The 25,081-nt window shown below is 38.3% G+C and overlaps 2 protein-coding genes and 1 non-coding gene across 3 annotated transcripts; 1 reads left to right on the top strand and 2 right to left on the bottom strand.

Moving 5' to 3' along the window:
- Positions 1-19,708: 19,708 nt before the first annotated feature.
- On the bottom strand, positions 19,709-21,117 carry LOC128133393 (uncharacterized). The gene is made up of 3 exons (XM_052770795.1): positions 20,826-21,117; positions 20,250-20,709; positions 19,709-20,174 (listed from the first exon to the last, which is right to left on the bottom strand). Exons 1-3 carry the CDS (start codon positions 21,115-21,117, stop codon positions 19,709-19,711), a joined length of 1,218 nt encoding a protein of 405 aa, XP_052626755.1.
- Positions 21,118-22,746: 1,629 nt separating this feature from the next.
- On the bottom strand, positions 22,747-23,568 carry LOC111882033 (uncharacterized). The gene has a single exon (XM_023878400.1). The coding sequence runs from the start codon at positions 23,566-23,568 to the stop codon at positions 22,747-22,749; it is 822 nt and encodes a 273-aa protein (XP_023734168.1).
- A 930-nt stretch (positions 23,569-24,498) lies between these two features.
- On the top strand, positions 24,499-24,605 carry LOC111882048 (small nucleolar RNA R71). Its single transcript, XR_002847029.1, has one exon. It is a non-coding gene; the product is annotated as a small nucleolar RNA R71 (small nucleolar RNA).
- Positions 24,606-25,081: the final 476 nt, after the last annotated feature.

Here is a 25,081-nt window from a genome sequence, read left to right as displayed (position 1 = left end):
TAAAGATGATTAAAATCTCAATCTAAGCTTTAGAATTGAAATGAAGTATAATTTCCTCTCCCTTAATTATAGCAAAACAACTTTTCAACCCCTGCAACTTCACGAATTGAAACTTTGTTTTCTATAATTAACATTGTTGGCTTGCAATACTAATCATAATTATCATGCTCCCACTAACATGATGATTATTAGCATAATACTTATGCTCCCACTAGCTCTGACATATTTCCAGAAATCTGCTGGACTTCTAAAATTTAGATTTATACACCCTTTCTTAGATAGCTCACATGTGTGTCTAAACAATTTTCAGAACTATGAAAAGGGATGCCGTAATCATAGTCTCAATTGCTTAGGCATTTTCCATTTCTCACAGGTCCATGTTAGTGTGCCGGTTAACCACACGCGCTCCACTAACGACTTTTGAAAATGCAAATAACACAATTGCTATCTATGTAAAATCTACTTAGTGAAAGCGTTTCCTCACCATCATTTTCATGAATCGAAGAGAAACCTTATGACACTTAGATTTTATAGTGTATGAGTTCCTATCCATGTGAATTTGTCAAAACCATAATCACAAGATAAGGTTAGTGTCAAATTCAGCCTTACATGGATTAAACTTGTTCAATCTTAGTTTCTTATCACCTTGGTAGCACAAGGCCCACCAATGCTTCCAAGTTGAACTCTGATAACTCACATGCAAATTCAACTTATTTGAAGTAGGTACAGAAATAAGAATTATGTCAGCACGATAGGTTGCCAACCTTAAGTCGTGTGCTGGTGATAAATTACAGGTTTTACTCTTGATTAAATCTTGAAACTCTTTCAGGATCTTTAAGGCTCCCACTGTCCCCTTGACATATAAGTTTCCCCAGTCAAGAACCATTCCTTGACAAAACAAATATTCAAGGGATAGTGCGGATTCTTATCAAGACTAACACTTCACACAATTGGTCTTAGTCGGTCTTTGTCTCATCCAAGACATCACAACTTACCAATCTCAAATGTACAAGAGTAGAAAACATTTTACTCTTACATTTGACTAGTGTTAATAAATCCTCCTTTATGTCACTCAAGGTTACAATCTTGGAGTATGACTCTAAGAATTGTTTTGGAACGAAGTATGACTCATCTTCTTGATTTTAACCAATCCAACAATTCATGACCTCTCTTCTTAGTCATAACAATGCACTAAGACGTCCTTAGAGTATGAATTTGTGATATGGTTTCATAATCATTAAGATGATCATGAAATATGATACTAAAGTACTCTCCCATCCTTTCAGATTTGAGAAACTTTTATCTTTCTGCCTAATTTGATTCTTCTCATTTGTTTTGTCATACATTGTAACCTTTCCAATGGTACAGAATTATACTTAACCTCATAAGTATAATCATATTTACTAATCCTTAGTAAATCATGACAAATCAATCTTTGTGGTGGACCTTGACCAGCGCACACCCAGTGTACCTAATTCCTTAGTTCTTCAATTGACTCACATATACATGTGATCAAAGAATTAGTCTTAATTTTCAAAGATGAAAATTCTCATTCATCATACAATACAACTTGTATGATTCCAGGTTTCTGTCCAATTGAAACTTAGGTGATGAAAAATCTTTCTTCATTCGGTAAATTCAGACACTACCACAAATGAAGGAATCAAATCCACTCTCCAATATTGCTATTACTGGAAACATATAAGCAACAATTTTCCATAGATGCCATTGTAAGGATATTTTTAAAATAAATAAAATTAAAACCTTTTTTTCCTTTATTTTAAAACTTTGCGGAAAAACTTATCCTTACAATCCACATGAAAACATTGTTGTTATCTATTCATAAGCAATATATTATAACTCTTAAGCAACAGCTCAAAATTCTGATTACCGAACTATGCGATCGAAACCCACCTTCGCAATCAGAATCAACATATACTTACTTTAAGCTTCCTATCTTTTCTTTGATTCTTAAAACATCAACATGTGACCCATTCACATTATGTAATAAGAATCTCCAAATAGAAACTTAATAGACTTAGTCAGTGGACTTTACCCAAAGCAGAGTCAAACCTCTTGACTTGATCAACCTTATGACCTTTCAGGTGAATAGGGCAGCTTCGCAACCAATGCCCCTTCCTTTGGCAACAAAACACATGGACCCTTTGGCACAGGAGACTATCTCAGACTTAGCCTTTCTCTTTACCATTTGGTCAACCGAGTTGACTATGGCCGATCCCTTTCCATTGGGAAGAGAAATCTTTTTTCTAGATATCCAATGCTACCATTGTCAATGTCCATTTAAGACTTGGGAAGTTGTTCTTTTAATCAAATTTGCTTTACTGGTGTTCCAAATCATTGTTGATTCCACAACACCAAGCAAATAGATAACATCACTAAGGGTCATGTCATAGTCTGTCTCATAGTAGTCCCAAAGAGACTCACTATGTTACTAAGAAAGTGATTGAACATCCAACTTTCACGAGACTTTGACACCCAACTCTCCCGGCTTGTCAATATGTGACTTTATCTCCAAGATGTGAGCACACATAGACTATGCTTGCCAATAGGGATTGAGTGACTTTAAACTTTTCAAGAACTTGTGGGTGAGGGAGAATAATTGGAGGAGTTGGAGGAAGTGAAGCATGATGTTGAGTGACACCATCTTCAAGAGATTTGGGAAGATCGTAGTTGTCTGAACCAGACATCTATAATGGGAGAAAATCAAGTTAGTTGATTCAAAGTCCTTAATATAACACCCAATATGAAATATTAAGGCTAGGACCCAACACAATATTTTATAATTTGGAAGAGGGATGCCGTAATCCAAGCTATAAAATATTTGAAGGTAGGCGAATGACGATTCACCAATTTCCACCATGAAAAACGTAATAATTTATTAGGTTTTAATTGGATTTGAAATTCCTAGATCTTTTGAGATTCATTGAACTTTTCAATGGCATGTTTCAATCTCGAGTGTGCCCTCTCAAATTTTGTGACTGGGATGCTGAGGATCACAAAACAAGGTGTGAATAACCATACCAATTCACTTGGTACCCTTAATATTATCACCCAATCAATGTGCCGGTTAACCACACACGCTCCATTGATCTATGACAAACATTAAGTCACCCTTCGTGATCCTTACTAGTCCAAGTTAGTGTGCCGGTTAACCACACACGCTCCACCAACGACTTGGTAAGGTACAAAGTGTGAATTCCATGGGCTAGCACCAAATTCACATTTTTCCTAAAGTAACTAAGATTGGGAATTAAATAAAAAAATATTTAGTTACTTTATAATAATCATTATACTTTTAATGAGAATTTAAAGTCATTGTCCTACCCGTTCGGCTAACGACCCTCCACCAGTCAAGCAAGCGGTGGGTGAGAGTGGACAGCCATTAAGTTGCCATTTTATAGGCAACAACCTTATACCCACCTTATAGACCGGCTTCGTGAATTAGGCCTACTAACGGTAAAATGACATGTTCTTATACATATATATAATAATTAACCATTAATGTTATAAATAGTATAAGTGTTGAATTTTAACTTTTAAAACTCTAGGGTATGGAATTAAAGTTTGTGTGAGACTTTACAAATTCCAAAACTTGAGGGCAAGTTTTGAACAATTCATAAACTTTTGGATATTCATAACTTATGAGTTTTAATTAAGTGTTTTAAAGCTTTTAATGAAGAGTCTCTTGGAAATCCATAACTTGAGGACAAGTTATGGAGTCCATAAAACATTTATGGGAAAAACTCTTCAAGAAAATGTAACCTACAACTTCTTAAAAAACATTTAAAAGAAAACCTCTTGGAATTCCATAACTTGAGGACAAATTAAGAATTCCATTAAAACACATTAAGATCAAGAATTAACTAACAAACAATTTGCAAATAATTCCTATGATCTAACAAAACTCATATGAACATGAACATCCACATCAACAATTTCAAGAATCATATGAACACATATAAACTTGAAATTTTGATTACAACTTTGAAATTGGTCCACCATCATCATTACCACATCAAAAACAAGTTTTATGAGTCCAAAACAGTTTAAGGTAATGATTCTAGACCAATTCCAGCACCAAAAATCGAAGATATGCTGTCTGGGGGTCCAACTCGTCGAGTGCATGAACCAACTCGCTGAGTTGGATGAATTTTGTCTTGGACTCGTCAAGTCCCCTCATGGACTCGGCGAGTCTACTGTGCAGACAGCACATAAACTTCGATTTTCAGCAATTTGCATCAAGTATTCAAGAAAATAAGCCTAGGCTCTGATACCACTGTTGGGTTTTGAGCAATCTAACACTTCCTAAGTGTGCATGCAACCCTAATAAACCTTGGATCTATGTTTGTCTAAATACATGCAAAATAATAATTTTCCAAGGTTCATAACCTATCTAACATGGCATGGGGTACTTTTAAACATAAAAGAATTAGATGAGATTACATACCTTTTTGATGAGTTTGATTCTTAAGGAGATTGAGGGCCAAGCACTAATAGTGTGAATGCCTCAAATGGAATCACAAATCACCACAAACTCTTGGAAAACTTTGAGAGAGTGTATACACACTATAAAATCGGCCACACACAAGCACACACACTAGTGACACTAGTGGCTATTACATGCAACATAAGCATGCTTATATAGTGTACATGATTAGGGTGAAACCCTAATAACCCATGACCTTTCCTTTTCCAAGGATCCATGGGTTAAAAGCTCCATGTATCATCCATGGACTTCCATATAAGCCTAGCCCATTAACAAATGAGTATTAGCCCACACTATATAAAATATAATAGCCCATAATTTAATCAGTCTTCTTTTTAATCTCTAAATTAATTCATAATTAATTTAAGACTAAAACTAATTAAATAACATGACTTCATATTAATATATTATAACTTACAATATATTAATAAACATATGTGTATAACTCTCATAAAATTATCCATAAATAGTTTGGGCGAAGTGCAACCCAAATGGACCATGCCGGGTCGGGTCAAGTATATACCAAATAAGTTATGGACTTAGACACCTTATCCAAAACTTACTCCAGTACCAGGAACTTGAGTGATTGGTCGTGTCGGTGCTTTACAGAAGCGGGTCGTGTGCCCTTTCCTGTCACAGTTCTTGCAGTGCATCTCGCGGCAAATACCGTGGTGATGGTAGTTGCACTTGCTGCACTTGGGCAGATTCCCAGCATATTGTTTTGTTGGCGCAGGGGTAGCAGGGGTTGCAGCGGGGGTAGTAGCGGCATGGACCACCACCATTTGTTTATTTGAAGGTTCTTGCAAAGTTTGCCCCTTTCTCTTGTTCCAGAATTTCTTCTTGATGTTGTTGTTGGCATTGATCTCATTGTTGTTGTTCCCTTTGGTTGGTTTAGCCATGATAGCCGTGACTCCTTCACAGACACCATGATCAACGAGAGATTGCGCCAGTTCCTTGGTGCTGTCGAAGGTCATGCGTTTGGAAGCTAACACACTTCCTCGAAGTTGGGGTGATAGTCCCCAGATGTATCTCTTGACCCTTTGGCTTTCCAGGGTTAGTATTCCTGGGCAAAGTGTTATCAAATCACTGAACCTGTTGGTGTAACCTGCTATGTCCGAGCCTACCATCGAAAGACTCCATAATTCCTATTCAAGCTTCTGAATCTAGCCTCTTGGGCAGTACTCTAGAAGGAGCATTCGTTTCAAGTTTTCCCAACCCATGGAGTTCGCCACCACTAGGGTTAGTGTCTTGACGTGGCCGTTCCACCATGTCAGGGCGCGTTCAGAGAAAGTACAAGCAGCAAACTTTACTTTGCTCTCTTCAGGGCATGCGCAAATTTCGAATACAGCTTCCGTTTTCTCTACCCATTGAGATAGAGCCAATACTCCCCCAGTTCCATAAAAGGAAATAGGTTTTCCGTTGGTGAAGTCTTTGTAAGTGCATACCCCTGAACGGCCTTGACCTTGGCCATTTGTAAAGCTGTTTGTTCCTCCTCCCGATCCGTTGTTGCTCATTTGAGCCATGGCTGTGGTTACAGCAGCGGTTACAGCAGTCTGGAACATAACGGCATCCATAATTGGAGGAGGTGGTGTTGAAGTTGAGTTTCTGCGTGTTGATCTACGAGGAGGCATGTTCTGGTAGAGAAAATAAGAATGAATACTATAAGTTTCCAATGTTTTTGACAATCGTGTGTTAGTTGTATCTTGTAATTTGTTTTGACTTTAGTTTATGGTTCCAAGGTAAGTATAGTAATTTTAGTTAAACCCATAAGTTTCCGAGAGGTATTATAAAGAAGTACTTCATATTTATATATATATATATATATATATATATATATATATATATATATATATATATATATATATGTATATATATATATATATATGTATATATATATAGGTCACACCTGAGGTGTGTTACATTACACTTTTTGTTTTGGAAAGTTTGACCTACCTAGAGGTCTCCGATTACAGATACAAAAGGAAATAAGGGAAAAACTTTTATCCGAAATCCTATTTTATAAGAAAAATTATTTGGGCTTGAACAAGCTCTATTTGCGGCGTTTGGAGCTAGATTCGGCATCCAACCGTTTGACTCCCATCAGTCGCCTCTCGAGATCTGCTTGTTGTTCCTTCATCTCTCCTATTTCTGCTAGAGCCGTTATCATTTGGTTCTGAAGCGTCCCTGTGTAGATTTGGGTATTCTCATGTAGTCCTTCCAAACGGCGGATGTCTGCAGCGTTACCTTGAGTAGCAGCATTGACCTCGCGAACTCTGGCTGCTTGCTGGTCCGCCTGGTAGTTTTGGTTAGCTATAGCGTTCACAATAATAGGAAGGGCTCGATCAACTGAGCCTCCCCCACTGACATTGTAAAAATCTCGACACATGACGAAGGGAGGGCGTACACCTTGCTGGCAGCTCCAGTAGTAGAGGTGGCTTCCCCACAGAGGAATGGGTCCCGGTTGATATGGTCTGATTTCGGGAGGATGAGGGATGGGAGGGTCGATTACTTCTAGTTCGGAGTCTGTTCCACTAGAAACTTCCACGATCTCCTCGTCGACTTCAAATTCTTCTCCGACTTCGATTTCGAATTCTTCTTCGACTCCCTCCTCAAACTCTTCTTCGACCTCTTCTTCGATTTCCTCTGGGTCTTCCTCCGGATCTTCTTCTATCCACCCGTCGTTGCCTTGGTTTGGGTAGTAGGGATCTCCGGGTAAATGGAATCCGGCCATTTGTCTGTACTAGGATAGAGGTATGAGAATTTTATAAGAAAAGAAATTTCTATTTCACAACATCCTATGTTTAACTATATCCTAACGGAGCACAAGTTTTTCATTGTACGATTATTTATGCAATACTCCTATAGTAATTCAAATTGACGAATCTAAAATAATTTGTATTTGGTAATTTTTTTTTTTTTGGCTTGTTGTCCACTACGACCATTCCTCGACGTATGTTGGTCAAACCTAGGATAAACATAGTTGATCAGGCTATATTTATTCTCGATTTGATTACATACCTCGAGGCCCAATCATAGTGTCGCAACTTGTCTTAATACTTTATTTAGAAAACTTGTCATGATACGAGACTGATGCATGCGAGTAAAATGTTTATTGTTTATGAAAACATTTTGTCAGAGGGTTTTTGGTCCCCTTTGCATTTATAGTTTGTATATCTTATGTGGTTTGATATACTTAGTTCACTATAAACCTGGCTCTGATACCAATCTGTCACACCCCCAAACAAGAATGGCGGAAACATTCGAGGGTGGATGACTTCACGTAGTATCACAACAATTGAATATTGTAAAGAAAGTAACACAACCATCATATATATAATGAAAACGTATATTGTTGCGTTATACATATTAGCAAAAGAATATTACAATATGATGATAAATGTTCAAAAATGAAACGTCCTTAGCGTTCCTTCTTCAAAGCTGATAGGTACCTGTATTAATGATTCCCTGAGAAATACAAGTGGTTTTGAAAGAGTGTCAACAATTAAGTTGGTGAGTTCATGAGTGTTTTGAGTTGAAAAGTATATCCGTTTTGGTAGCAAATCGGTAAACGAGGTTTTCAGAAAATCCAATATTTTCTATAATTGACTCGAAAAGTTTCCAGAGTTGGAATGTATTAGTATTTTCCGTACTTGAATGATAAAGATAACTTTGTATGAAAAATAATGTAGAAGACTGTAATGCATATATGAATCTCGTAAATCAAACTTGTTGTTATACTTTTATGTGAGTTTTATAACCATGCTATTGACACTGACGGCCTGTAACTGATGGGTTTTGGTCATAAGACATCCTATGTGCTCATACAAACCCTAATGCTTGGATCTAGGTTTCTCTATTGTACATACTTTGAATCCAAGACTATAACCCTAATTCTAGCATATGGAAATCAATATTAACATATAAATGGGTTTAAGAACATACCTTGATTGTTATATAGCAATAACAATCCTAATCCTCCTTGAATTAACTTTGGAAAGCTGAGAGTCATAAGTGTCACTCCTCTAATGGCTCACAAACACCATAAGCAAGTGGAGAAGGTATAAAGAGAGAGGAGAGAGGTAGGAATTCGTCCTTAGATGCTCTAGGGATCAAGTGCACGAAATCCTAAGGCCTTAGGGGTCTTTATATAGGGTTGGGATTAGGGTTTCAGTCCTTATCCTTATCTAGTTACTTGCCCATCAAGCAACCATAAGATAAGTCTTTAAAATCCCTATCTCTTGGACCTTGGACGATTTTAAGGATATCCTTATCCTTGAATTCGTCCATCCTTTAACAAGGATAACCATTGCCCTATTTTGCAACTATCACATAATTACAATTCAGCCCCTCTAGTTTAATTAATTACACTTGATCACAAAATTAATTCTTAATTAACTATTGACCAATATTAATTAAACAAATATGATTTCTCCTTTAATATATTATTCTTATAACATATTAATAAATCATAATAACCTCTCTCTCTTTATTTATTTCTCCAATCAAGTTGCTTTGGTGAAGGCAACCCAAAAGAACCATGCACCAACGGGTCAAGTACATACCAAAATAGTTATGGACTTAGACACTAATCCAACAGTATCCCACTTGGATAAGTCTAATAACTATTATGCGTATGACTTCAGATCCTGATCTGCAATCGTAGCTTTCCAAAGCCGCTGTCAACTCTGACCATATCAAATACGCGTGTCCTTAGATAAGGAATCATATATTCCTCCATTCTAGATATCGTATGAGATATGATTTCAAATCATTCTCTTTGTACTATATCTCAATTTCCGATTTATGACGACTGACTAATTGAACAAATCAAATTAGCCCTAGCCCGGCCGAGCATTTACGTTTGTCATCACTAAACCATCGAGGGGCCCAAAGATATCGCTTTTATTCTACTTTGAATAAAAGGAATGGATAAACTTTGATACAATGCTCGCTTGCACTCACTAACCAAATCACACACAACAATATGTTTTATAACACCAAGTTACTAGTGCGTTTACATATTATCAATGTGTAACCGATTCGCAAGATACAACTCACACATCTCGGTTTCAAGAATATAAGATGTTATCGTCTCACTAATTACTCGTGATACAATTCATGGAGTGATCCAAGTGAGCGTGGGTTTAATCCAATGCTCAAATCATATTCATAAGCACTCATGAACGTTGCAGCAAACATTTGCTTATGTCTAATGCTCTTTAGACAATCCACACACCAATTCATGACAGTCTTCATTCATATCTACTTCCAACATATGAATGACTGTGGCCCGTTCGAATAATTCGATTATTCTTAATAAACTCAATTATTCTGGAAGTCAAAACATGCAAATGTGAAACACAAGAATAATACTAATCCCATATGGCCTCAAACCTTTGAGTATAAATAAAACGCCTTTTATTTATCACCATATTGATTACTCATTATGTGTCGTTTCAGGTAATCAACTTCTTACTTGAATTATTACACTTGTCCCATGCTCCTAGCATGCACACAATGTTTACCTATGGTTCTTACTTTTGTGAAATAGACAAATTGAACACATTTCCAATCATTCTCAATTTACAACTCCAAATCCTTTTTCATAAGTGAAAGAATATCAAATTCTTGTTACTTATAGAATATGCTAGATTCTAACATTCTATGCAACTATCCTTTCGTAATGTCACTGCACCAAAGTCACAAAGACCATTGCCAATGATATTACAAAGTCCTCTATCGAATATTGTTACAAGACAATTCCTTAGATATGATGTCTCTCACTCAAAGTACATTCCTTTGAACATCCCTTTGCATAAAAGTTTCTAATCTAGACATAGATTTTCAATATTCAATTCCCAATATAGATACATTTCCATATTTTCCATATGAAAACTTATTTTTAATAGAATCTTATCTATTCCTAATAATGTCGATATGGTCCATCCAATATGAGAACATTTCCATATCTTCCAATACTATACTTCCAACTACTCACAAGCGACCAATCCTCGTCGAACTTTAGATTGTCCTTTGATAGTTGTTTAATTATTTTAGTCAAAACCGATTCTAGTCCCTTTTCCCTCTAAATGCGCTAGACATTTGGAAAATTTTAGAATGGTCAAACATTAAAGCATTTGCAATCGATCCTATACCCGAAGCGTATGGGACACGACGCATAATGTTTTATTTGCTATGTTCTCAAAATTCGAATTGTGAAGAGGAATGTCGTAGTCATAATCGAAATTTTAAGAACACACTATGTACCCTTGAGTAAGTTTATTAACATTTCTTAATCTAATCCTTTAGATTTGCAATGAAGCATAATATTCTCTCCCTTAATTATAGCAAAACAACCTTTCAACTCTTACAACTTTGCAAAGTATGACTCTTGTTTTCTATAATTAATATTGCCAACTTTGCAATACGTGCCTTAATAATCATACAATCATAACATTTATGCTCCCACTATCATGATGATTATTATAAAACATAACACTTATGCTCCCACTAGCTTCGACATGTATTCATAAACATCTTGACTTTCAAAAATCAATACTTATTGAATTTTTTTAAGTTCATGTTTCTAATACTTAATGCTTTGATCATCTTTTATCAAGGCTTTTTGAACTTATACACCTTTACCTTCGATAGTTCATATGTGTGTCTAAACACTTAAGACTAATTGCCAAACCTCACAATTCAAATTATGGAAAGTGATACTGTAACCATAATTGAATTCGAGAATGCAATTTTACAATCACTATCTTCTTAAAATCTTTCTTAGTGAAAGTATTTCCTCACAATCATTTTCATGAAGGTGGAAATCTTATGAAACTTAGATTTTAAATGGTGTATGTGTTTCTATACATGTGAATTTGTTGAAACCAAAGTTTACAACAAATTTAAACTCATATGGACCGAACTTTCTTAGTCTTGATTTCTTACCTTATGGTAGCACAGCTGCCCACCATGTCTTCCAAGTAGTTAAGCAGCTCACCCTTTCCTATCAATGTACCTTTCATTGATTAAGGTGCTTTGCCTTTTATGCGTTCAAAATGAGAAGTCATAGAACTCTCATGCATAATTAACTCGATTGGATTGGCACAGAATCAAAATAATGTCATCACGATAGGTTGTAAACCTTAACTCGTGTGCTAGTGATGATCGATAAGGTTTATTTGATTTGTTCTTGAAACCTTTCAAGACCATTAAGACTCCCACTGACTCCTTGACATATAAGATTCTCTTGTCATTAACCATTTCTTGACAAACAAATATTCAAGAGTTAGTGTAGCTTTTATCAAAACACTTCATAAATTGGTACTAGTTGGTCTTTGTCTTATCCAAGACATCACAACTTACCACATTTATTGAATGTTATAAACCTTCTTAATACTTTTTCACTCAATGTCACAATCTTAACTTTAAGACTTGTTTTGGAACGAAGTATGATTGACTTTTTGATTTAACCATTTCTTCAATTCTTGATTCCTCTTCTTAAACATACAATTGTACTTAGAGGATCAATTGAAATATGGTTCTTAATCATTAAGACCTATCATAAAGCATAAAAGGTACTCTCCCTTCTTCTTAGAATGGAGAAACTTTTATCTTTCTACCTACTTGATTCTTCTTATTCGTTCTGCAATTGATTCAAACATTTTCAATCAATTCAGAATTACACTTAATCTTATAAGCATAATCATATTTACTAAACCTTTAGTAAATCATGACGAATGTCTTTGTTACTCTTATGGTGGACTTGATCAGCACGCAACTTTGTGTATTCGATCTCCAAGTCCTTCACTTGACACTTTGTCAATGAATTAGTCTAATTTCCAAATATGAAATTTCTCATTCATCGTGCAACCAAGATGCATGATTCCAAGTTTCTGTCCAATTGAAACTTGGGCGATGAGAAACTCTCCCTATTTGGTAAATTCTCGACTTTCCATAAATAACATAATAAGAACCAAATTCATTATTGCTAATAATAGAAACATTTTAACATCAATTTTTCATACACGTCATTGTAAGGATAAATAAATAAAATTTAAAATCAAAATTCATTTTATTGCGGAAAAATTTGTCCTTATAATGCAACTCATTGAAAAACTTATGCTAATACATCTTTCTTAGCAATCTAATTCTAACTCTAAGTAGTAGCTCAAGAATCTAATCTTCGAGAAATGCGATCGAAATCCATTCCTTCACGGTTAGATTCTGCTCACTTCTTCCCTTAAGCTTCCTTTCTTTTCTTCGATCCTACAAAACATCAATTGTAATCTTATCACATTATGTATTAAGAATCTAAAATAGAAGCTTAAAAGAGTTAGTTAATGGATTTTACCTATCTTAGAGCCATACGTTTCGACTCTCCCATCTCTTAGATCTCTTAGGTAAATAGGGCAGCTTCGTCTCCAATGCCCCTTCTCTTGGCAATGAAAGCAAATCGACTCTTTTGGAACAGGACATGGAACTACTTCAGACATCGCCTTTCTCTTATGATCAATCTTTTCAATCATAGCATGTATTTCGTTGCCATTGTCTATATCCATAGAGGTCTCGAAGGCAGATTCACCAATCAACTTTGCTTTTCTATTGCGCCAAATCATTGCTGATTCAGCAGCAATAAGCATATAGGTGAGATCTATAAGGGTCACGTCGTAGTTCATCATATAGTACTCTCTTACGAACTCACTATATGAGTTGGGAAGTGACTGAAGAACCCAATCAACAGTCATTTCCTCACAGACAACGGATCCCAACATTCTTAACCTATCAATGTGTGACTTCATCCCTAGGACGTGTGCACACACGGACTTTCCTTCTTTATGTTTACTTGCCAAAAGGGCTTGAGTGAGCTTGAACTTTTCAAGCCTTCGAACTTGTGGGTTAGGGAAAATAATAGGAGGAGGAGGAGGAAGTGAAGCATGATTTCTTGTTCCTCGATCGAATCGTGGAATATCATCTTCATGTGGAATGCTTGTTCCACGGGATTTGGGAAGACCATAGTTGTCGAACTTTGACATCTACAAAATGGGAGAAAATGAATTCAAGTTAGTTGATAGATTGAGTCCTTAGTAAATCACCCAAATGAAATACTAAGGCTAGGACCCAACACAATATTCTACAACTCGGGAGAGGGATGCCGTAACCCTAATTGCAGAACATTTGAAGGTAAGTGAATGACGATTCACTAATTTCCACCACGAAAAACGAAAAAGAAATTTAAGTTTTAAATCTATGAAAACTCCTAGATCCTTTGAGATTCATTGAACTTTCAATGGTATGTTTAAATCTCGATATGCCCCTCTCGTTTGTGACTGGGATGCCGAGGATCACAAAGCGGGTGTGAATAACCATGCAAACTTACATGGTGCCATCACATGTTACAGTCACATATTCGATGTGCCGGTAAACCACACACGCTCCACCGAACTATGACAAACATTGAGTCACCCTTTGCTACCTTTGCTTAGAACCAATTAGTGTGCCGGTAAACCACACACGCTCCACTAACGTCTTCGCAAGGGCACAAAGTGTAATTTCATGGAATTGCATCAATTCACTTTTGCCTAAGTAACTAAGATTGGGAATTTTATGAAATCATTTAGTTACTTTTATACTTTATTATACTTATAATGGAAGGTTTCGTCTTATCCTACCCGTTCGGCTAACGACCCTCCACTAGTCAAGAGTGCGGTGGGTAAGAGTGGATACCCATTCAATCGTCATTATATAGGCAATTTCCTTAAACACTCCTTATAGACTAACTTCGTGAATGAGGCCTACTAACGGTAAGACTGACTTTTACTCGTACATATATATAATGTTAGACTTTTAATGTTATATATAGTATAGGGTTTATTTTATACTTTCAAAATACTAGGTGGTCTAATTTAACAATTATACTTTTAATTCAATTAAATTTGAAACCTAAACTTTTATGGATTTATTAAACTTCTTTTAATTATACACCTTAATTAATTAACAAAACCATAAGGGTGTGATTTGAACTTTTTCAAAACTATTCTAGAGTTTTAGAATTTAACATTCCTAATTAAACTTTTAATCGACTTTTAAATTCCAAAACTTGAGGGCAGGTTTTGAAACCTTTTTTCAAAACATTAGGGTTTCAACTATTTAAATTTCAAAACTACAAAACTATTGGGTTCAAATTTAAACTATAAAACCTAAAGGGAAAAATATGAAACTTTTCATAACAACAAGGATCAAATAACAAATAATCTAAACTAACATTTAATTACATAATTATCCATATTTGATTTGTTTAATGATTTCTTGCAAAACAATTTATCAATTTACTCAAAATAATTAATCAATTATCTTATAAGGAAACAATTATCTTATTAATTGATAAATATCTTCAATTAGATCAAAAATATAGTCAAATATATCATATAATCGGATTAATATTGATCTAACATGATAAGGTAACTATCCCAATGCAAAAATAGCAAGAAATCCCGAGATAAGCTCTATCTGACGAGTTGACTCGTCGAGTCAAGCCTGGACTCGGCGAGTTCAGCTATGGACTCTGCGAGTCCAGCCTCCAAAACACCAAAAAACGAATTTTTTAGATATACAATGCATCAATACAATTGAAACCAGGCAAGTCTCTGATACCACTGATGGGTTTTGGTCATAAGACATCCTATGTGCTCATACAAACCCTAATGTTTGGATCTAGGTTTCTCTATTGTACATGCTTTGAATCCAAGACTATAACCCTAATTCTAGCATATGGAAATCAATATTAACATATAAATGGGTTTAAGAACATACCTTGATTGTTATATAGCAATAACAATCCTAATCCTCCTTGAATTGACTTTGGAAAGCTGAGAGTCACAAGTGTCACTCCTCTAATGGCTCACAAACACCATAAGCAAGTGGAGAAGGTATAAAGAGAGAGGAGAGAGGTAGGAATTCGTCCTTAGATGCTCTAGGGATCAAGTGCACGAAATCCTAAGGCCTTAGGGGTCTTTATATAGGGTTGGGATTAGGGTTTCAGTCCTTATCCTTATCTAGTTACTTGCCCATCAAGCAACCATAAGATAAGCCTTGAAAATCCCTATCTCTTGGACCTTGGACGATTTTAACGATATCCTTATCCTTGAATTCGTCCATCCTTTAACAAGGATAACCATTGCCCTATTTTGCAACTATCACATAATTACAATTCAGCCCCTCTAGTTTAATTAATTACACTTGATCACAAAATTAATTCTTAATTAATTATTGATCAATATTAAGTAAACAAATATGATTTCTCCTTTAATATATTATTCTTATAACATATTAATAAATCATAATAACCTCTCTCTCTTTATTTATTTCTCCAATCAAGTTGTTGTGGTGAAGGCAACCCAAAAGGACCATGCACCATCGGGTCAAGTACATACCAAAATAGTTATGGACTTAGACACTAATCCAAAAGTAACAACATTCTTCATGTGTTGTAGTGTTATGACATTTGTCACCCCAGACCTGCCGGTCTATCTATAGCTAGTAGTTTAGGTGCGGGGTTGTCAATCCCGTATAGATCTATACACAAGTATCACGCTCTCCCTCCAAGAGATTATGGTATATAATACAGGGCTTGAAATGCATACATAAATGTACGTTGAAGTTTGAATACCTCACATTGCTTAGTATAAATAGATTTACAATAAGAATGACCTTTACTTCTTTTGAAAGTGTTTCGTTTTTCAAGATGTATATGTAAAATGTACGCTTGACTCGTTAACTATACCCATTATAGTTTTTCGGAAAGTGTGTTCCATTTGGTGAAAATAACTTGGTGATATAATAGCCCTTGTATACATAAGTTGTTTGTATCGATATTCGAAGATAGAAATTTCATATAAGTTTATAAAATGATACTTTGACTTGTAATGTACTTGTATTTCCCCCCTAAAACATGAAAAGAATTGAAAAGTAGGGGTATGAACTCACTTGTTTGGTTTGAAGAGAGAGAGGCTAGAGTTGAGCAGAGTTTCGACCGCGGAAAGTTGCGTCTTCGGCTCTTCGGGGATCTCTGCAGCATAGGTCTTTCGTCGGAGGCTCGACTGCGGAAACCGAGGGCATCGGGTTGATCTCTGGAGCTTAGAAGTATGGTAGAGTGACTGAGGATTTGAGAAGGTGTGCAAAAACTCGAGGCTCAAACCTTCTATTTATAGGCTGGAAACTCCTCGTACGCGGGGCGTACCTCCGAAGTACGTTGGGCGTACGCAGTACGCGGGGCGTACCTTGGTTACGCGGGCCGTAGAAATGCGTCATGGCTTACGACTCCGGTCTAGCTAAGCGTAGAGGTGCAGCCGATGGGACTCGACTCTGGGTCTAGTACGCGGGGCGTAATTCTGGCTTCCGTCTTCTAAATTCCGTAACTTTCGCGTACGGGCTCCGTTTTTCGCGTTCTTTATATCCACGCGTAGGTGAGATTATGCTCTACAACTTTCATTTAGACTCCGTCGGCTAGTTTTGACTTTATTTTTAATGATATTTCGTTAATAGGCCAGGACTACTAAAGTCCGTTAAAAATTCATAGGTTCTTTATTCGACGTCGGTTTTCGTTTGTCTTTTTATCGTTTTATTACTATTGTGGAGATCTTCAACTTCCGTTTAGGTGGCGATAGCTAAATAACACTCAATCTTCAATTTGAGTTTTTAGCCCTCTACTACTGTTACGAAACTTAGGAAATTCGTAACTTCTTCATACGAAGTCCAATTTGGGCGATCTTTTTATGCACGCTCACCTTTTAACGAGATCTACGACTTTTGTTTAGATACTTAAGGCTAAAATGCATTTTATTGAGATTTCACTTTTTACGTTAAATAACGTTTTAACGGCATATCGTAAATATACGAGTGGTTATAACTTCTTCAATATAACCCGGTTTTGAGCGTTCTTTACGTTTTTTGGAAATCTTGGCACGGTATCTAATATTTGATGCATCCCAACTTAGATAATTAAACGCTTTTATTTTTTAGGTCAATTTCGTTGTATTTGACTCTTGAGCATTACACTGCTTTTGGAAAATATAGGGTTGTCACACATGTCGGCTCCTCCCGCGCCACTTCCTCCTGCTCCATCTCTTCTCCTCATTCTCTCGTCCCAACTCATAATGTATGGATAGCCGGGTCCGGGTCTTGGGGCAATGTTCATCTATTGGAAGAGGTATTCAAAAGATTGATTATTATAATTCACCCCTCGTACAATGTCATCCAAGTAGCGTCAGTACTCCAATTGGTTCCATCCATCATTGTCCTCTTCCACCGGGATAACCGGTGGTTCTTCTCGTACCTGCTCACTACGTTGTCGGACCCGCCTTCCCGGCTCATCGGGGATTGCCGGCTCGTCTTCATGTGGAATGGAGAATGAATCGCCAAACTTCTCAACTATCTGTGCCCTCCTATATAGTGCAGTGTTGAATGGTGGAGGGTGGATAACCGTGAGTGCCCGAGCTTGTTGCAAATCTAGAACCCCAAACGACTTGGCCAGCCGAGTAACAAACATGCCTCCATTGATTTTTGAGTTGACTTTTTCCTTTACCGCCCCTTCAGCAAGGAAATTAGCAATGCAATAGGGGAGATTGCAGAAAGCATCGGGAGTAATAATACTCCACAGATAGAAGATATCAAAGGTTGGGACCTTGTCCCAATCCTTTCGCATGTTGATGGTGCTAGCCATGAAGCGGTGGATGAGGCGATGGATTGGCGAGCGAATGTGGCCCTCCTGGGCGGTGGAAGGAATATACACCCGGTTAGCAATCGTGTTCCACCATGTAGAGGCCACCACTGCCTCGGGAAGTTCCTTATGGTAGTTCTCCAAAAAGGCTTCAAAGTCTTCAGACATCATCGTGCTCTGGTCATAAATTCCTAGCCTCCAAGAAAACTCAGCAATGCTGCATTGTCGCAGCTCCCCGCCCAAAGAAAAAGAAATTGTGTTGGGGTTGTAATACTCACTACCACCTCGGAATGAGATGGTAGCGAAAAATTCCCAACACAACTCGGCATATACAGGTTCTTGAATCTTGAATAATTGTAACCAACCATCACATGTGATGGTGGTATACCCCAAACTGCACTCCTTCACCAAGTAAGGCGTGATCTCCTCCTCCAAACCCACCTTTCCCAACCAGTCCCAGTCAACTGCGTTGGGCAAATGGATTTCTTTCTGTTTGAGTGCTTCCAATCTGTTTTTAGCCCTTGCTTGTGACGATTTGGAAGTAATTTGTCGAAATGAAAGCCACGGGATATCACTTTGGCTCCCCCCACGAGAAGATTGTCCCCTTCTGGCCATGATACCTGCACAAAAACATCAAAAACACACAAACAAATAGTATCCAGTAATTAAAAACGAATAAATCAGGTCTGAATGGTCATCTACTCGCCGAGTACACGACCTACTCGGCGAGTAGGATGAACAGCGGGAACAGTTTTGTTCCGGTCATATATAGACTATCCAAAACTCCAAATTCTTCACAGGGGTTTGTTGTAATGAGTTATCTAACCATAAATCCAAAAGAAATTCCTCCTTACATTACCTAATTCATGGCTAAATTAAAACCCTAGAATTTGAGGAAACCCCCAAATCCGAAATCAAGCAAAATCGGGGAAAATCTATGATAAAGTTTGAACCTTTGATGAGTTTAAAGTGTAAAGATGTTACCTTTTTCTTTGAATGATGAAGACTAAGTGGAAAATCAAAGAGAATTGACGAAATCGCAAGAAATCGCAGGGGTTCTTGAGAACAGGCTGTGCACGGCGAGTATGGGGGTTAAATGGGTGAAAACCCTCTTTTTACAGATTTATATATCATCCGTGTAAGTTGGCTACTCGCCGAGTAGAAAGGTTCTACTCACCGAGTAGCAATGCTTTTACGCGTTTCGTTGGGTTACTCGGGCAGGTACTCGCCGAGTATACGATCCTACTCGGCGAGTAATCCTTGCAGTTTGTAAAAAAATTTAATGTTTCGAAAATTTACTGTATTTTTTCATTTTTTAAGCCACCCACCCCACACTCTAGGCATTGCTTGCCCTCAAGCAATTATATTCTCAGAAGAAGACGAATGAAAAAAGATAAAAATAAAATAAAATGCAAACTTGAGACTCGGGTTGCCTCCCGAGAAGCGCTTCTTTTTAAGGAGTCATTAGCTGGACTCCTCCCCTTTTACGTGGTTGCAGTCCCTTCCAGCAACAACAACTCTTCCATTCCTTCATTCCGGGGGACTCTTTCTTCATACTTTTTGACCCTATGGCCATTGACCTTGAAAGGTGTTCCATCTCTTGACAACAACTCTATAGCACCATGTGGAAACACCGTCTTCACCAGAAAAGGACCGTCCCATCTTGACTTGAGTTTTCCCGAGAAAAGCTTTAGTCTTGAATTAAAAAGAAACACTTTTTTGCCTTCATGAAATTCTTTTTCTTTAATCCTTTTGTCATGCCACATCTTGGTCTTCTCTTTATAAAGCCATGAACTAGAGTATGCATCATTCCTCAGCTCCTCAAGAGCATTCATTTGCATCAACCGGTTGCTCTTTAGTTCCTCCATGTTGAAGTTACACCTCTTTAAAGCCCAAAATGCCTTATGCTCTAGCTCCACCGGTAAATGGCATTGCTTTCCATAAACTAACCTATATGGTGTAGTACCAATAGGTGTTTTGAAAGCTGTTCGAAAAGCCCATATTGCATCATCTAGCTTATCTGACCATTCCTTGCGGTTGCTCCCCACCGATTTCTCCAAAATTCGCTTTAAAGCTCGATTTGTCACTTCGGTTTGTCCACTAGTTTGTGGATGGTACGATGTGGAAAACTTATGGGTGACCCCATATTTCTTTAACACCTTTTCCAATTGGTCATTGGCAAAATGTGTGCCTCGGTCACTTATAAGGGCTTTCGGGACTCCAAATCCTGAAAATAATTTCTTTAAAAAACGCACCATCACCCGACCGTCATTTGTTGGTAACGCTTGTGCCTCCGCCCATTTGGATACATAATCCACCGCCACCAATATGTATTTGTTTCCTTTAGACATGGGAAATGGTCCCATGAAGTCGATTCCCCACACATCAAACACCTCGCACACTTGGATACTATGTTGTGGCATTTCATTTCGAGATGAAATGTTTCCCACTCTTTGACAAGAATCACATTCTTTGACAAATTGGGCTGCATCTTTAAAAATTGTGGGCCAATAGAACCCAATGTCAAAGATCTTCTTTGCAGTGTAGTGTGCTCCATGATGTCCACCCGTGGGCCCGCTATGACAATGCTCTAATATTTGCCGGCTTTCCTTCCCGAATACGCATCTTCGTATGATTCCATCCGCACAGCTCTGGAAGAGGTATGGCTCGTCCCAAAGGAATATTTTAATTCAGAAAAGAATTTCTTCTTTTGTTGACTGCTAAAATCTTTCGGGATGTATTTTGTAGCTAAATAATTAGCTATATCTGTGAACCATGGCTCTTCTCCCACGGTCACCATAATGTACTCGTCCGGGAAGTCGTCTCCAACTTTATCTTCTTGCAATTGCAGGTTCTCAAGCCTTGGCAATTGGTCAGCTGCTACATTCTCCATTCCCTTCTTGTCTCGTATGTCTATGTCAAACTCTTGAAGAAGTAGCACCCATCGTATCAGTCTTGGCTTGGCATCCTGTTTGGAGAACAAATACTTGATAGCCGAGTGGTCAGTAAAAACAGTAGTTTTAGATAAAACCAAGTAAGGGCGGAATTTGTCAAAGGCATACACCACAGCTAATAATTCCTTTTCAGTGGTGGTGTAATTCTCTTGGGCTGGATTTAGAGTCTTGCTAGCATAATATATGGGTCGAAAGTGCTTATCAACCCTTTGACCAAGGACAGCTCCTAGTGCATAGTCACTAGCATCACACATGATCTCAAAGGGTAAACTCCAATTTGGTGCAACAATGAGTCGGGCATTAGTTAATTTTTCCTTTAAAAATTCAAATGCCTCTAAAAACTCTTTAGTAAAATTAAATGGTGCGTCTTTTAATAACAATTGTGTTAGAGGTCTAGTTATTTTGGAAAAATATTTTATGAAACGCCGGTAAAAACCCGCGTGTCCTAGAAAACTTCTAATGCCCTTCACATTAGTTGGTGGGGGTAATTTGGCAATGGTGTCAATCTTTGCCCGATCCACTTCAATTCCCATTTTGGAAACCTTGTGGCCCAAAACTATACCCTCCTTGACCATAAAGTGACATTTCTCCCAATTGAGGACCAAGTCGGTTTTTTCACACCTAGCAAGCATTAAGTCAAGATTTGTGAGACAATCATGGAAAGAATATCCAAAAACTGAAAAGTCGTCCATAAAAACTTCCATGAATTTTTCCACCATATCGTGGAATATGGCTGTCATACACCTTTGAAAAGTCGTGGGTGCATTGCATAGCCCAAAAGGCATGCGTCTATAAGCAAAAGTCCCACTTGGGCAAGTGAATGTGGTATTTTCTTGGTCCATTGGGTCTATGGGTATTTGAAAATAACCCGAGAATCCATCTAGAAAGCAATAGTAGCTATGGCCCGATAGTCTTTCTAACATTTGATCAATAAAAGGTAGGGGAAAATGGTCTTTACGAGTGGCATCGTTTAGCTTTCGGTAATCGATGCACACTCTCCAACCGGTTACCGTTCGTGTCGGAATTAGCTCGTTCTTTTCGTTGGTTATGACCGTCATCCCTCCTTTCTTGGGCACCACTTGGACCGGACTCACCCACGGATTGTCGGAAATGGAATAAATGATTCCTGCATCTAAGAGTTTGACCACTTCCTTCTTGACTACTTCTTGCATATTTGGGTTTAACCTTCTTTGGTGTTGTACAACCGGCTTTGCTCCTTCTTCCAGATTGATCTTGTGGGAGCAATAGGATGGGCTTATTCCCTTGATGTCGGTGATGCTCCATGCTATGGCCCGCTTCCGCTTCTTCAACACTTGCACGAGCTCTTCCTTTTCAGAATTGGACAGGTCAGAGGCTATGATTACTGGCTTTTGGTTTCCTTCTTCCAGGAAGGCATACTCCAAATGTTCTGGTAAGGTTTTGAGTTCAGATTTTTGGTTCTGACTGTTGGACTCGCCGAGTGCAGGTAGGGTACTCGGCGAGTTTGTGGCTGTATTCACGACTTCTGCCTTTTCTAAAGAGGAACTCGGCACGTAGATCGGTCCTACTCGGTGAGTAGGACTGTCAGTTTACTTCAACAATTCTTCATAATCTGCTTCTTCCAGCAGTCTTTCAATTTCCATTAAGTCTTTTTCTGGATCAAATTCTTCATTATCAGTTGTGAACTTGCTGGAATCTTCACTTATGCATTCCTCCAATAATTCGTCAAGCATATCAATTGAGAATGCCGTGTCGTCACTGTTCCTTGAATACTTCATAGCTTGGTCTACCCCAAATGTGACTGAATCTTCTCCTACCCGCAAGGTGAGCTTCGAGTCCCTCGTGTCTACTATAGCACTTGCCGTGTTGAGGAAGGGCCTTCCAAGGATGATTGGAACTTGTGGATCCGCCTCCATGTCTAGAATGATGAAATCAGGGGGAAAGACGAATTTGTCCACCTTGACTAGTAAGTCTTCGCATATGCCTCTTGGGAAGGTGACTGTCTTGTTTGCCAAGTGAATGGCCATGCGAATTGTCCTTGGCTCCGGGAGATCCAGCTTCTTAAAGAATGAGTATGGCATTAGGTTCACACGTGCTCCCAAATCAGCTAAGGCATGAATAGCAGCCAAGTTGCCAAATTGGCAAGGTAAAGTTAAACTCCCCGGATCACCCTTCTTATTTGGTAGCTTATTTAGCATAGCAGCTGAACAGTTTTCATTGAGGACTACCTTCTTCACTTCTTCCATCTTCCTTCTATTAGTGAGAAGTTCTTTAAGGAACTTTGCATGTTTGGGCATTTGCATGACGGCTTCAATGAAGGGTATGTTAATTTGAAGGGTCTTGATATGATCTAGAAACTTCTGGTACTCCTCTTCCTGCTTCTCCTTCTTAGCTCGGGTTGGGTATGGCATTGGAGACTGATATGGCTTTTCAGGGGTCTGTTTATTCGGATTTTGTAGTGTACTCGCCGAGTCCATATGTGGTACTCGACGAGTAGGACTGTCAGATTGTAAGTTTTGCTCTTCTGCTTGATTTTCTGCCTCCTCCTTCTGTGATTCCTTGGATGCCTCGGTATGAATAGGTGTCAGGGGAGTGATTATCTTCCCACTTCTTGTTCTCGTGGGTTATTTTCAGTTTTGCTAGGAAGTTCGCCCGGTGACCTTTGGTTGATTTGTTGAGCAAGTTGCCCAAGCTGTGTTTCTATATTGTGGATAGATGCTTGCTGGTTCCTTAGCATGGTTTTTGTTTCTTGAATTGCAGCATCATGATCACTATGTCTTTTTTCTGAGGCAGCTACAAATTTGGTGAGCATTTCTTCCAAGCTTGGCTTTCTCTCTTGCACCGGCTCCCCCTTTTGGTAGAATCCTCTCCCTTTTTGCTTAAACCTTTCCTCCTTGGCTTTCTTGTACTCTTCATAAGGGAGCCACTCTTTCTTTTGTTTGCGCCAGTCTTCATCATATCGGTCTCCACTTGAGTAACAAACTTGCACCTTCTTGATGCCATTCTCATCTAAATCACAGTCTCTAGTGAGGTGAGGCCCATTGCAGTTTTCACAACCCACCCGACTAGCATGGATTGTTTGATCCATTTTATCCATCCTCCTATCCATGGTTTTTAGCATAGCCATGACCGTGGATAAGTCTTCAGTAGCTGCATAAGCGGTTCCCCTAGTGACATCATGTCTAGGGTTGTGGTATTCTCTAGAGTGTTTAGAGAATTCTTCAACCAATTCTTTGATCACCGGGGGCGGATACTTTGTGAGCGGGCCTTGCGAGTCTAGTAACTGCTTGGTTGTCACATTGACTCCATCATAGAAGATGGAGACTTCTTGCTGGCTGTTTAGGTCATGGTGTGGGCAATTTCTTAGTAAGCTCTTGTACCTCTCCCATGCTTCATATAGCGACTCTCCAACTTGTTGTTCAAAGTTAGCAATGGCCTTCTTCAACTTGGCTATATTGGAAGGTGGGAAAAAGTGATCAATGAATTCTTCTTTCATTTTGGCCTAAGTGGTGACTGATCCAGGGGGAAGTGACTTGAGCCAGTCTTTTGCAGCACCTTTGAATGTCACCGGAAGCATACGAAGTAGCTGAGTCTCGTGGGGCACATTTGGAACATTGAAGTAATCAGCTACATCATTCACTTCATCCAAATGCTTGTAGGCATCTTCATGGTCTTTTCCATAAAAAGGTATTTCTTTAAGTAAAACTAGGATATGACCCTTTAGCTCGAAAGTAGCAGTCGCGGGAATTGCGGGTTGCACAAGTCTCGGGCCAGTGTCGTCGCGCATCCTCTTGTTCCATTCTCCCATGGGGATTTCATCAATGTTAGCTATTTTGATAGCTAACTCTACCTCGGAATCGGATTCGTGCTCGTATGTAGGGTCCTCTTCTTCCTCGGTCTCGTACTCGATGTCTTCCTTAGCCG

The sequence above is a fragment of the Lactuca sativa genome, chromosome 4, assembly GCF_002870075.4.
Source record: "Lactuca sativa cultivar Salinas chromosome 4, Lsat_Salinas_v11, whole genome shotgun sequence".
NCBI lineage: Eukaryota > Viridiplantae > Streptophyta > Magnoliopsida > Asterales > Asteraceae > Lactuca > Lactuca sativa.
The sequence above is the reverse complement of the archived record's forward strand: the minus strand, read 5'-3'. Positions and strand labels throughout refer to the sequence as shown.

What these genes read in the sequence shown, in the direction of transcription:
- LOC111882033 (XM_023878400.1), bottom strand. Translation starts at nt 23,568, where the DNA reads ATGCCATACCCAACCCGAGCTAAGAAGGAGAAGCAGGAAGAGGAGTAC.
- LOC128133393 (XM_052770795.1), bottom strand. Translation starts at nt 21,117, where the DNA reads ATGGAGAATGTAGCAGCTGACCAATTGCCAAGGCTTGAGAACCTGCAA. An exon ending in GTATTCGGGAAGGAAAGCCG is followed by an intron (nt 20,710 to 20,825) that starts GCAAATATTAGA and finishes TTAAAGATGCAG; the next exon opens with CCCAATTTGTCAAAGAATGT. An exon ending in GGGAGCAACCGCAAGGAATG is followed by an intron (nt 20,175 to 20,249) that starts GTCAGATAAGCT and finishes TACACCATATAG; the next exon opens with GTTAGTTTATGGAAAGCAAT.